This window comes from Trachemys scripta, chromosome 10, assembly GCF_013100865.1.
Source record: "Trachemys scripta elegans isolate TJP31775 chromosome 10, CAS_Tse_1.0, whole genome shotgun sequence".
NCBI classification, from domain to species: Eukaryota; Metazoa; Chordata; order Testudines; family Emydidae; genus Trachemys; species Trachemys scripta.
The window spans coordinates 45,545,241-45,559,595 of NC_048307.1; the positions used below are offsets into that span (position 1 = coordinate 45,545,241).

A 14,355-nucleotide genomic window follows, 5' to 3' on the forward strand; every position below is an offset into this window, starting at 1 on the left:
CACAGACGTTAATAGCTTTAGCCTCAGGACCCCCAGCAGGCAGGATAGTATTAGCCTCCCTGTACAGAGAGGAACTGAGACAGGCTTTGTTACATGGTTTGCGTGAGGTCACACGGGGAATCTGTGGCTGAGCTAGGAACTGAAGCCGGATGTGAGTCACATGCCGTGAAGCCTGCCTTAGAGGACCTGCAAGGTTTGTTATCTGCATCCTCACTCAAAACTGCCAGGCGTCTGAAGGGGGCTTTAAAGTGGTTGCTTAAGGGGTGTGCATGTTGGAGTGCTACCTAATGAGCATGCTTCCTGCTGCAAGTCTCCCTGCCTGGAGAGCTGCGTCTAGAACTGGACTGGCTGGTGCTGAAGTGCTGGCCTTGTGTTGGGGGTTTGATGTGACTAGCTGAAGGGGAGAGAAGCTTGCAGTCCTGGCTTTGCATGGCCTTCTGCTTGCTGCTCACAGTAGGGCTGGCTCCAGCTGTATGTGGCTCTGAGCCTGGGAGGAGATTCATGGCTAGTGACATCGCTGTGCTCAGGAGGACACTGTAATTACTTCCCATGGTGAGACTAATGAGTGCCTGGCTCCTTCCTTTCCCACATCAGTCTCTGTTCACAGGCTGTCTGCCTGAGGCTTGTGCAGTGACCAGCAGGCCGAGCCTCTCGCCTTGTGTCGGGCTCGATAAAAGATGCAGGATGAAAAGCCCTGTCGCTGGGAGATAAGACACAGGTGTTAGGTGAATTCAGGGATTGATTTGTCTCCAGCGCTGGCCCACTTCTCAGCTCTGTTCCAAGTCTTCCCAGGACCCGGCTGCCTGGCTGCCAATCGCCTTGCTGGAGGGAGGCGTTGTACTCTCTCTCCTTTGCCTTTGTGGGTTTTTCTCTTTCTCTCTCTCTTCCCCCTAATCTAAAGCTGCTGCCCCTCCTGGTTTCCCTTTTCTCCGGATGGCTGATAAATAAGGCTTCATTGGTTCCAGTACAGAGTGAAATATGAAATCCCATAAAGCCACCTCGCTTATTAGATGGGTCTCAGCAAACTGCTTATTATGCACTGTGGCATAACGCAGATTACAAATGTGCCCAAACGATAATTAGCAGAGCTGGAACTGTAATTAAACACGCCTGTGCTGCACTGTGGTTTCTGTTGCAAAGTGGAAGGAAGCTGAACGGTTTCAAAACCCACAGGTGCCCTTCCTTTCCTCTGCCACACAAACAAGCGATCAGCCACTGCTCCCAGCGCTGACTAGCAAATAACACTCGGGGCTGAATGCTTCCCCACCTGACGCTCCATTTCTGCTAGTCCTGCGCTGTCAGCCAAGTTGTGTCAATTGCACATGGTTCCTCTCCAGCTATTTCACTGCAGGGGACTGGCGTTAATTTGTAAATGGATGGGAGTTGGAGGCAGTCTCTTTGCTTGTGCTTGGGGCTCAGGGAGAGGGGTTTTCTGGAGCTGTTTGCTTTCTTGGTCCCTAGCGATTCTCAGGGACTCGTTGTTTACGTGAGTTTTGCTGAGGTGCCGAGTGAGGCCCCCCCTCTGCACATGTGGCTCCGATCTGCCCCAGTGAGGATCAGCGCCCCCTCTTGGGCAGGGAACTATGTGGAAGGCAAAATTCTTTCATCTCCGATCCTTCAGGGAGAACAGGCCCAAGGGCAGCGCCAAAAGGGGCTTGGACAGCACAAGTGCGGGGTGTGGCAGTCTCTCCAAAGGGTTGTCTCAGAAATGAAGGCCAAGGACCTGGATCCTGAGGGATTTGGTGCTGTCAGCAGAAAGCCAGGCCTTCTGTCAGGAGAAGCCCTCTGCCGCTGAGTGGGGGGAGACTGTAGCTCAGTCACTACGGAGGAAACCTTGGGGCTGTCTTTAATGCTTATCACATTGGATTCGCTTTGATGGGCTGTTCAGAGGAGACTGGGACAAGGAGCTGACTGCAGGCCAGCGGCGCTTTGCCCTGTCTGCTTTAGTAACATGGGCAATGGCAAATCCATCCACCCAGCTTCTCCTGCCAGCATGTGGTGAACTGCTACATTTTACACCGGTGCTGCCCACTGCCTTAGAACACCCCTTTGCCTCCTGCTCCTCCAGCATCGGTGGCACGAAGCTTGGCCCCCTCCCCTGTTCAGCCTGGGGACGCTTGCTCCTGAGAATTCAAGGGGGCTTTTCAGACTGCTTGTTGCTAATGGAGTTGCAAATGTCCCTGAGGTGGGACTTGGGTGTGGGGAGATGCGGGAACTTAGGCCCCACAGCAGAAGTCATGTGGAGTGAGGCTGGGCCTGATATGGCAGCTGAGATTCAGTGTGTGGTCTTGTACTCCAGCTAACAGTTTCATAAAAAGGCAAGCTTAGCAAAGGTCTCTCTCTCTGTGACAACAGGCAGCTAAGGATAATGTTTTGGCAGCTGTTCAGGGACCAGAATTTGTCTCAATGGGAGTCTGAACATTTTGTGGCTGTTGACAGTTGAGTGCCACAAATAGCGATGACTTTATGGTTGGTAATGCCGGTAGGGCCGTCCCCAGCAGGCAGGGCACCTCCTGGCAAGCAGCTTGGAGACCTCTTCTTCCTGCCTCTCTGGGGCTGAGGACAGAGGGAACAGCCAAGCTTCCCATGGTTCTAGCTCCAGGGCTGTGCCAAGCAGCAGGCTTGCAGGGGCATCTCCTGGCTAGTTCACTGCTGGATGCTGTGGAGGCCTGTCCCAACTCCCGGAGTGGCTGCGTTGCAGTTTGCTAGCTTGCTGGTGACTTGCACGGGAGTGGTTTCCTTAGTGTCTGTTGCTGCTTTGAGCTGCTCAGCATCTTATCGAGATCAGAAACCCTACCCCCGGGGAGGAGGTCAGAGCACAGCCCAACCAGCCAGCATGGGTAGTGCTGCAAATCCCCATTGCAAGGGTACGGTTGGAGGGCTGATTGAGTGTGGGTGGGAAGGCTGCTTTAGCTGGTGGGAGGTGAGAAAATGAGCTGCGCTGTCTGGGCACTGGAGACACAGGCTATATACCGAAGCATTCCTTTGGCTGGCAGTCTGGACAGGGCTCTGAAATGAATCAGCCCTTTGACTTTTCTCTTCTGTCACACGGTGCTGGACCATGGAGCGTCAGCTGGGGTGGCTTTCTAACCTGCTCAGCCATCTGAGCAGGCTGCTTGCATAGCCGAGAGGCTGTGAGCCTGGTTTACTGAGCTGGGGGGTTTGGGTGGAAAGGGCCACAGGGTTTGTCTGTACTCCACCCAGTTCAGCTGAGTTCTCTGCTTTCCATGCAGACCTACCCCAGCTCTGGCACTGAGGAAGTGACTTTCATGTGCGAGAGAAGCAAGATGGCTGGGTTTCCTCTTCAACATGAGAAACCCCCTGGGTCATCCCAGCAGGGCTCTGGTGCATGGAAAGCAGAGGTGTAGGGATTAGTCTATAAACAGGCAGGGAGGTTGCTGGGGGTCAATCTGGCCTGGGGTAGAGCTGGGGAGAGGCCATTGGGATGGAACAGGTATCTGAAAGCTGCCAGCTGCCTCTCCTGCCTTGCCCCAGCCAGCCTGGCAGAATTCTGTGATTCCTTCCGTCAGATCCAGGGCTGCTTTTCCGGGTGTTGACGTTCAGGCAATAGCCAAACCAGATCAGTTGCCAGGCAGAGTGACTGGCTGGCTACGGGAGACTGGGAATCCTGTGCTGGAAAGGCTTTTCATCATTGAAAGCAGCCCAGCCAGAGGCTCTCCGGCAGGGCTGAGGTCCAGCAGGTCTCCTGCTGAGGTACATGGGTGGGGCCTAGACTCTGTTTGTAAAATGCTGTCCTTGCAGTGGGCCGTAGTTTATAGGCATATCAGGGCTGGAAAAGACCTATTAAGTCCTAGTCCTGTGATGGAGGATGGATGGGCTGTCAACCTGCTCCAAGCAAATAGGTCAAATGGGAGAGTGGCAGGAGGGGGGCGCCCTGATTTGTGTTCTCCAGGAAGGCAGGACAGCCTTGCTGGTGTTTGCTTTCTCCTTGGTGCTCTCCCCAGTGGTCACTGGTGTATTTCTCCTTCCCTGCAGATGGAGTCTCCAGTCTCCACGCCTGCAGTGTTGCCCTTGCATCTCCTGGTCCCAGTTGTCAATAATGACATCTCATCGCCATGCGAGCAGATCATGGTACGCACTCGCTCTGTGGGGGTGAACACCTGCGATGTGGCATTGGCTACCGAGCCAGAGTGTCTGGGTCCTTGTGAACCTGGCACCAGCGTCAACCTGGAGGGCATCGTCTGGCAGGAGACGGAAGATGGTAAGTGCCTTTGGAGAGCTTGTCTTTCCTCTTCCACAGTTGGATTGTTGTTTGTCATACCGTTGTGTTTATTGCCAGGTGCGTGCACACTGCTGCATCCCCAGCACTACCCTTCCAGGCCTAGGAGGGGTGAGGTATTCTTGGAGGACTGTAGCTGGGATGGGAGGAGTTCAGAGGGCATGTCTCAAGGGTCACTTCAACGTGTCAATCTATACAGCAAATCCAGTAACAGTAAAAAGTGTGTTCCCTTAGCCCATAGCCCTGACAGGGAATAGAAACACCCAGCGCCCAGTAGTGCCGTTGTCACATGAATTAAAACAGATAAAGAAGGGAGCGCACCAGGCTGCCTCCCTCTTCCAAACTGAGCTTTGTTCATGTTCCTGAATCTCTCCCAAGGCCACACATAACCAGCGAGGCAGCAGGAGGCTCTTGCTGAGTAACTGATCCAGTCAAGCTCTCACAACAGGCCCTAGAGGAGATCAGGGTTCCAGGCCAAAGGAGCCTTTTTCAGCTGGGCGCTGATCTGGTCTTGTGCTCAAGGCCTGGCTTTGTGTTCCCAGTTCATGAGAGTTGATGAGGTTTAGCTGCTGTTGGACCCCTGCCAGCACCTCTGTCCCAGGTTATTTGGAGAGCTCAGAGCACAGATCTCTCCAGGTATGAGAGGCACAAACCTGTGCTCGTCCCTGAAGTTGAGACCAGTTGTCGTCATGAGCTCTCTCCACAGCACCATGTGCCTCTTTAACTGCCTCTGTAGGAGTGTGTAAATCTGGAGGCTGTGAGGTGAGCACAGACCAGAGCAGTGTGTGCGCGGCATCCTGGTAGTGCTGTGGGTGAGTTCAGCTTCCGCGCAGCTGCCATTGTTTAATGGGGCAAGGGAGGGTGCTCCAAAGGCAATGCAGAGGTGCTTAGAGAGGAGAGCCATTGGCGAATCAAGGGGGTGGGCTTGGGCAAGCAGACCTTGCGAGACCCAGGATGTGCAATCTCCTCAGACCAGGTGCCAGGCTGGCTGAGTGATGGGATCGGCACCACCTTCTCTTTATGGTCTATTCCTAGTCTAGAATTACTACCTGTGTGCACAGGAGCCAGTCCTAAGGTACCTGCCCTTTTCCTGACTCCCTCTGAATTGGCTGTGTGCAGTGCTGGGGATTACTTTTCCCGCGGGGTCAGTGTATTGAAAAGATCTGGAAGTAGATAGCCCACTGCTGTGTTTCCCTTGCATTTGCTTGGCTCAGAACATTCTGGATTTGCCTTTTTGAAAGTGGCCTTGTAGCTCATGAAATACAGGGGCTATTCGTGTGAACACCCATGAAATGAACATTGGGTGAATGTCACACAACTAGTTACTGAAGGAAGCACCAGAATGTGGCTGCTTGTTGGAAACTCCTCAAGCTTCAAAATTGGGTTGGAGAGTACAGAAGACCATCCTTCTCTATGAGACTCCAACTGCCTCCTGCTTCCCGGGAGGCTGGAGGTACCTTGCGAATATCCTTTCATGTGGCACATCTGGTCCCAGCTGGAACTGGGATGTGGGAACAGAACCCAGAGGGGGTGGTGGCAGCACTTAGTGACAATCAGATGCCTCAGAGAAGCTCATTCCTAGAAATGGACACCCCTGCGTCTGCTCCTCCCTCACTAATGTCTGTTGGGGACTGCCGGGGGCATAGGTAGTGCTCTTGTGATTGCTAGTACAGAAACTCCCTTGGTTGGCTCAAATGATCATTTCAGCTTAAACCTAAATCTCCATAGGCAGGGGTACGCTGTGGCAGTTCAGCCAGAGGTTGCTTGTTCCAGTGTTGCAGGCAGAGGTTACAAGCCACATCTACAGCTTGTGTGTAATTTTGCTGGAGTTCGTCGCTTTGTGTCAGTCTCCAGTACATAAAATGATACATGGGCAAAACCAGTTCTGTGCAGCCCTCAGATCATGGACTGGGCCCAATTCCCCTACCATATTTTTCAATGTGTGATTGGCCCATGGCCAAATGGTGCAGCTACAACTGTGCAGCTTATTAGTATGGAGCATATTCCCACTGGGATGAGAGCGAGACCTGAAGCAGTTGGGAGAGGGGAGCTTTGTGGGGTGTCACCTTAGAGCCTGAGTCCCAGTGGGGTTTGGCCAGAGCGCTGAGGCAGGAAACCGTTTGTTCCGTGCCGCTCCATCCCCTCCATGGCTTTCTGCTCAGTTGTGTGGTTGGAAAGTTTCATCAGATTCGTGGCTAGCAAGGAATTGGAAGTGGCTTTCTCTGGTGCACCTGAGGAAGGAGGGAGCAACTATGTTGCAAAATTAAACCCCGGAGGATTCCTCCTTTCTCGGCTAGTATTGCTGGTGGGGAGGGGGAAGCAGATACAGACCTTGGGGCCTGGATTGTGGAAGTCGGTGTGTGCTGGTGGAAGTCTGTGCTTGCAGCTGTCAGTCTGTGGCATAGCTAAAACTCACTGAGAGTGCGTGAGCCAGCCGTGCTGCTGGCTGCCCTTTCCACTCTGTGCTCCTAGGATTGGATTGGGGAGAACTGCGGGAAAACATAGGGCTTTATGCTGATGAGCCCTGCTTTTGGGGTAATTTTAAAGCACTAGTCTCTGTTGAGTGTCCAATCAGCTGCCTGCCAAGGTCTCACTCTGTGAAGCAGACTTGGCAAACAGCCTTCGCTTCCCTCCAGTCTACCCCAGGAGTCTGTGAGCCACTGCCTAGTCCCCACGCGTGTACTCTGTCGCTTTGGTCCCACGTATCTATGCCACAGTCATTGCCTCACATTTCAGAAAAGCCACTGTGCCTGCAAGGCCTGGAAGAAAAGCAGCTTGGCTGCACTGTGTGTAAGATCTCTTCCCTCTCACCTAACCCCAAACTTATTTCCTGTCTGCCTATAGGATCATGATCCTCCCCCTAGAGTCCCAATGTCAGGCTCTTGGTTCCTATTAGGGATGTAAAAGGTTAAATGGTTAACCGGTTAACTGGTAAGCATTAGGCTTACCGTTAACCAACCTTAACCGTTAACCCCATCAGCCCCGTGCCAGCCAGAGGAGCCCCAGCCCCCGCCGCACCAGGCCAGCCGGAGGGACCTTGGTTAACGGTTAACCAGTTAAATGATATAATTTTGATAATTTAACCAGTTAACTTTTTTTTTTACCGATATTTACATTCCTAGCTCCTATAGAGGAGCAGGCATCTTGTGCTAGCCCTATTGTCAGCCTCTCACTCGAGATGGACTCTTCATTCAGATCAGGGCCAAGCAGGGCTTGACAAACCCACTCACCAGTGGTAAGTAGTAACCTCTTTCCTGGTGGGTGAGAGGGAATTGGGGGAAGCCAAAGCCATCGATTTCTGCCAAGTGTAAGCTTTCATAGAAAAGAGAAAAATTAGGGATACTAGTAAAGAAAACCATTCCAGTGTGTCCTGATGCAGTGAGTTCCTGAGTCTGCCGATAGCCCCGGTGCCTCTGCTGCTTCTCAAAGTTTTCCCCAGGCTACAGCAGCATGAAGCTGACAAGACTGGTTAATTCACTGCTTTTGAGAGCCCTGGGAGCAACCATGAAACTGACAAATTGGATCTCCCACTCTTGTGTCAGGAAAGCTGTGAGCAGAGGCAGCGCTGGAGCTATTCACAGGGGAGGGGAACAGAAAAAGAGTCTGGAAGCAGGGTTGAGTAGGGAGACCACCAACTTCACAGCAGCAGCCAGGAGGTTGAGGGAGATTAACCCACCCTGCCCCATGAATAGTCAAGAGGCTCTGGGGTGGAGAAGGAACAGATGAAAGCTCCTGAGTTCTTCCAGGGTTCAGAGGAGGGAAAGGCCTGATTGCTACCCACAGCTCTCAGCGAAAGCTGCTGCAGCAGGCTGCCTGCTCCATGCAGATGGCCACTTTCTACTGCACTCATTTCCAGTCCTCTCTGATTCAGGCTTAAACAACTCCTTTAGCCTCAGTGCCTGGTATTTCTTTTTCACTCCCCCTCTGTTCCATGCCTCTCCAGTCTGTGCAGTTCTGCAGCCTGTCTGCCTGTCCTTCCACATTATTCCTTTTTTGGCAACTATTGTTTCAGATTTTGCCTTGGAGGCATTCTGCAATTCTTGCTGCTTGGCTATTTTTAGTCTGCAGTAATTCAATGAACTCTGCAAAGATTCTTCTCAGCCTGGCTCCTGCCGTCAGGAGCAACGGCTTTGCTGCGAGGGCTGTGTACCTGGTATTCAGGGCTCAAGTCCTGTTGTCTCTGCTGGCCAGTCCCAGTCTTCAGTGCAGTGCTCCCGTCGTGTGTGTAGCTAGCAGACTTCGTATAGAGAAGAACTGACTAGAACCTCTTTGGATGAAGCTCTCCCTAAGAACACACCCACTCCACTTCTGTCCCCTGGCCTCAGCCCACAGTGAAAGGGTGTAGGGGCTCTGCTGTAGGATTATGGCACACGCTTTGCTTACATGATATGTGAGGCTAGAGCTCGCAAAATGCCCTGAATGCATCTCGAGTGACTGGTCCGTGACCCCAGATGTCCCCAATGGTTAGAGGGAGCTCTTGCTCCCCTGCTGGTGGGTTGGGCAGCACCTCTCTCTCTCTTCCCCTTTTTATTTGCTTGATTAATTTTTCTCCGCCTCCGCTCTGTGTTTGGTGTCTCTTCTTTAGTCCATCAGTGCTGATGCTGCCCCTAGCCCTGCCCAAGTGGAACTCTCCCGCATTGACAGTTTCACTTTGCTGCTTGGGAAGCGCTCTGGGCTGCAGTAGCACCCATGGTACCTGTGCTTAACTCCCAGTAGCCACAGAGCGGGGGCGGTGCTTTTACTGTATGTCTGAAGCTAAAGTTCATGGCTTAAAATATCAGCCCCACATTTAGCTGATTGCAGGAAGTGTGTGATGTGAGCAACGTGGCTCTGTGACAGGGAGAGGGGTTTATTGCAACATATGAACTGGTGTTCCCAGCTTCCTTGCACTGTTTCCTGAGTGGGGTTGATAGATTCGTATGTGCATGGGCTGTTTTATGCCTGGATAAAGACTAGTCTAACCAGGCACAGGACTGAAAGGGCCTTGCTTCCTTAGCTTAACTGCTAAGCAGTTACTCCGGGGAGAGATGGCCTCTCCTGACATCTGGTGAGCAGCACTCAGGCTGTTTCAGGCACTTAAACCCGAGACAGAGGTGGAGAAAAGCTCCTAGCAGGATCACTGAAGCCTGCTTCTGTACTTGGGAGAAGCAGCCAGATGTTCCCTCCCCACAGCAGCTACAGAACATTGTTTGCTCTGAGTTCACTGTAGTCCTCCTGAAGAAGCTGTCGTGAGTTCCCAGCACTGTACACTTGTGGATTCTGACCCATGCCTTTCCCAAGTGAGTCTCGGGGCTTGTCTACACTTGCAGCACTGGAGCTATGTTGCTGCCATGCTGTGCTCCCATAGAGTGAGAGATGGGTGGAAGGCTCTGATCTGGTGTGTGACAAGTCCCTGGCAAACTGGCTTTGCATCGGACTTGTCCCTCGGTAATCCCTCCCACCTAGGCCTTCCTGCACGCTCAAATCTCCCGACTGCATGTTTGTCCCTCCCAGTCTGAGCTGCTTAACATCATATAGTGCCAACCAGGCAGAGGGAATTTGGGCTCATCCAGTCACATAACTTCCTTCTTCCATTCCTGGGAGCTGTGTCTGCAGCCTACCACTGAACTGTCTGGGCGCTGTGTGCATGAACTCGTGGCTGGAATAGACTTTCTGTAGCATCTGGGCAGATGATACCTGCCTGCCTTGGCCACCTCTGGGAAGGACAGCAGCAGGCACACAACAATGGAAGGAGGAGGGGATGTTTTGGCTAGAGCAGCCTCCCCTTCCAAGGGAGGGCATTGCCTCTCCCTGTCCTGTGGAGTCAGGAGGTTGCTTTTTAAGCGCTCATGGAACTCCTGTATTAGCCCAGAAGGGTAAAAGTTGGTGTCAGCCCTGCTAGGAGGTAACCCTGGGATTCCAGGGGCTCGGAAGGTTTTACAACTGATGCTTAGACATTCAGCCTCCCGCTCCACCTAGCACTGGCAGACACAGCCATCGCGCTGTAGGAGAGCGGTCCCTAGGAGCCCTCTGAAAGAGCTGGAAGAAACAGATGCCTGGCAAAGCAAACTAGGGCCTATAGAAGGCTGCTGAATGGCCATAGTTTACTGGCCTCAGTGTCCCTTGGAAACTCTTGGCTCGGGTTCATCCCTGTGATTTTAGCTGTGTGTGACACAGCACTCTGCTCCCTGCTGGTTGTATTTCCTGGGCTCCTCACTCTGGGTGACCCCTCTTTGAGTGGCAGCTGCCCCTCCCTGCCTCTCTCGCCCGCCCCAGGAATGTGTTGTGTTGTGTTAAATGCCTTTCATGGGAGCAGCTGTCTTGGCAGTTTCCTTAATTCTGTTAGGTGTGATTCCGATCTGCCGGAGCTATTAACAGATCTAATTATACTGGAAAGCAGTGCTCTGCTTGCTGCCTCGTTAGCTGCTGGGTTTCCTTTCCCTCTCGCTTTAATTAACTTCACCTGGAGTGGAGTGCGCCAGCTGGGCAGAGCCTCCTGGCCCCCACTCACCTGGATGTGATGGGCATGACCAAGCCAACTCCCGCAGTTTCCCATCCCAGTGCCATGGCGACTTGCCGTGGAAACACCTTAGCCAATAGCAGCTTCATTTTGAGCCAAAACAAGCCATTGTCTGACATGCAAACCTTCATAGCAACAAGGCTCACCTCATGGCAACAGCAGCTGCTGCACAAAGGAGACTTCAGAGCTCTCTCCCTGATCTGTTTGTTCTGAGGGACAGGATGGGGGCTGCTCAGAGAGGGATGCAGAGGGCTTTGCTTTCTCCCTTGGCCCCTGTTTATTGTAGGTGGCGGTTCTGTTGATATTAGAACGGCAGTGGCTCCAGCAATACACCTGGGACCCAGGTTTGAATCAGTGCTGCTCCTCTTCCGGGGGCTCTGATGGCAGGGCAGAGAGCTTTAGGAACCAGCAACGCAGGCCGGTGCAGTCAGGAATACAGCTGCTTACAGGGAGTAGTGAAAAGCTGCAGAGCCCTTGCTCGGAGCAGATTGCAAGGATGTGTAAAAACGTGTGTTGTTCTTCTGTGCCCCCACCTCCTCTCGGACCAGACATGCACCCTTTCCCCTCAGTACAGAATGTGGCTCCTCGGAGCACCTTCCCACTTCTTGGTCTGACATGGCTCTCCAGCCCCACTAGTGTCTTCCAGGCTCAGCGTACTGCTGCTTCTCATCTCCTAGTATTGCCTCCTACCCACCCGCTCTGCTAGTGATGGCAGCCTCCCCGCACTTGTCTGTCTCTGTGCTTTTTTGCCTGCTGCACCGTATGCATGGCACACCTCTCTGAGCAGGCCTGGATTGCCTTTCCCTCACTTAGATCCCCCCTGGAGACCTACTGCTTCTGCAGTGCCCACAAGGTACCAGCTGGCTCCATCACGTGTCTCACCTGCCCAGCTCCTCCTGTCTATGGAGGGAGGGGCCCAGAGGGACACACAACTGTTGTGGGAGAATGAGCTGAGAGTTATGCAGCAAGGCTTGGTAATTCTGAACACAAACTAGCCATGTGCCTGTCCTTGCCTTCCCCCGTATCACACCATCTGTGTGGTGGGCTACCCGCAGCCTTCCTCTGTCTTTCAGGTTTGGGAGCTTTTTTTTTTTTTAAATGGAGATATCCCATCTCCTAGAACTGAAAGGGACCTTGAAAGGTCATCAAGTCCAGCCCCCTGCCTTCACTAGTAGGACCAAGTACTGATTTTGCCCCAGATCCCCAAGTGGCCCCCTCAAGGATTGAACTCATAACCCTGGGTTTAGCAGGCCAGTGCTCAAACCACTGAGCTATGCTTTGCAGGGGCTGGGAGCATCTCCCTCTGTGTTTGGAAAGTGGCTAGCATGGAACGGGAGTTGCTGAATTCGAGGGCCAGCATGGGATCCCCATTCTAATCATAGTGCCCAGCAGAGATGCGGCACTTGCTCTCTGAGGAGCTGTGCTGTCCCAAGAGGAGATGGATCAAGGCAGGGAAATGAAGCACAGAGCTGGGGGAGGGACTTCTCAAGGGTCGCACAGTCAGTGAGGAACAGAGCCCAGGAGTCCAGGTCCCCTCCTTTAACTGCTAAGCATTGGATTACATTCACTGGGTATCTTACAGAGAGATCCATGGCCCTAAATTGTTGTCCCGTGCTACTAAGCTGTTGTCGCATGCTTTTCCAGTGAGCTTGCCAGGCTGGGGACTCAGCTAAGCTGCACTGGGTTCCTCTCCGCTGCCACCTAGATTGGGTCGGCAGCTGTGGGACGGAGCTGACACAGCCATTTGGAGCCTGCTGGGCTGCACCATGCTGCTGCTCTCTGCCCTGCCTGCAGGGCTGTGAGAAGCAGAAGGTGCTGGCTGTGGATGGCAGTGGAGGTAGCTTCGGGCACAGTGCTCTAAATGGGTAAATGCCCTCCTCAGGATGGAGCAGTTCAGCCTCGCCCCTGGCAGGGATGACTGGCTTACTTGTCCTTCCCCGAGCCCCCCTCTAGCCCCCACTTGCCCATACCGTGGCTGTCTGCTCTAGGCAGGCGTGTGGCTGAGCCGAGCCCTCCTTGAAGTGAGATTCAATCCCAGCTTCCGAACTGGTGCTTGGCATGCGGTCACCGGATTCCAGCACTGGCTCAGCTGCGCAGGGTGCAGACGCCCTTCGCCAGCAGTGGTAGGACGGAGCTCCCAAGGGTTGGGCACCAGAGAACAGCCTGTGCAGGTGGCTCCTCAACAGGGAAGCTGACTTCTGAGGCCCCTGGCCGCACGGCGACTAACGGCAGGGTTTGGTTTCCCTGCAGAAGGGAGGTGCTTGCAACCTTTCAGATCTGCCTGGTACTAAAGGCCTGATTTGTGGGCTTGAGGACTGGCAGAGGGACATGGGAGACCAATTGCCTGGGCAGGGGCGTGTGAAGAAAGGGACTCCTTTCCAGGGGGTCCCATGGGGATCAGAGCTTTGCCCAGTGCTGTTTAATGTCTTTATCAGTGACCTGGAGATCATTACTGATAAAGTTTGTGTGTGACATACATATTGGGGGAGTGGTAAATAATGAAGTAACCAGTCACTGAGTGACCTGGATCGCTTGCTAACCTGGGCGCAGGCAAACCGTTTGCATCTCAATACAATATCTGGGACACAGACAGCAGGCCATACTCACTGAATGGGGGCTCTGTCCTGGGAAGCCAGGGACTCGGAAAAAGATCTGGGGGCCATGGTGGATAATCCGCTGAACATGAGCTCCCAATGTGATGCTGTGGCCAAAAGGGCTCATGTGATCCTGGGACGTGTAAATGGGAAGCTGGTGGAGGAGCAGAGAGGTTATTGTACTTTTCTTTGGCACGGATGTGACCGCTGCTGGAATCCCGTGTCCAGTTCTGGTTCCCCACAATTCAAGGAGGATGGTGATAAATGGCAGAGGGTTCAGAGAAGAGCCCCGAGAGTGATTTAAAGGATTGGAAAACCTGCCTGATAGTGATAGGCTCAAGGAGCTCAGTTTGTTTTGCTTAACACAGAGAAGGTTAAGGGGTGACTTGATGACAGTCTGTAAGTACCCACATGGGGAGCAAATATGTAAAAATGGGGTTTCAGTCTAGCAGAGAAAGGTCTAACACCATCCAGTGGGAGGAAGTTGAAACGAGACAAATACAGAGTAGTGGTCATGGTGGATTCTCCCAGCCCCATCTGCACAGGTCTCATAGAAGCAGCCCTGTGGTTTCCCTCAGCCCAGCCCGGAGACTGCGAAAGTGACAGTTGCAGTCACTAGCAGCAACAACTTCTCCTCAGCAGCAGGCCTGGCCCTCCTGAGCTGAAGGGCCCTGATGGTCCACGTGCTGTGGGCAGGTGACTTTGTCCCACAGTTGGGGGTGCCACTGATCCCAGCCCCATCCCCCTCAGATTGTGGGGCCCCCTGCTCTCCATTAAAGCTCGTAAATCTGGCAGAACATCCCAATGGCTCCTTGTCCTCGCTGAAAGCCGGGGCGCTTTGAGTGTGTCTGCGGCGGGCTGGGGCAGCTTGGTGAGGGAGTCAGCACGGGGCGCTGGCTTTGGTGGTGGGAGCCTCCAGGTGAGGCAAAGGGGCTGGTTCTGCTCTGCAGCCCTCCTCTCCGTGCTGCAAGTGTGCTGCTGGGCACCAGGTCCAGCCATCTGGGTATCCTGTTTCTGCTTGC

General features: G+C 53.4%; 1 protein-coding gene across 4 annotated transcripts in view; it reads left to right on the forward strand.

Annotated features, from left to right (window-relative positions):
* ZNF609 (zinc finger protein 609) overlaps nucleotides 1-14,355 on the forward strand; it is a 125,145-nt gene that overhangs the window by 86,912 nt on the left and 23,878 nt on the right. For all 4 annotated transcript variants that reach the window (XM_034784046.1, XM_034784048.1, XM_034784049.1 and 1 more), the window contains exon 3: nucleotides 3,997-4,222. In XM_034784046.1, the coding sequence (XP_034639937.1) occupies nucleotides 3,997-4,222 (226 nt within the window). The remainder of the gene's footprint in view (nucleotides 1-3,996; nucleotides 4,223-14,355) is intronic.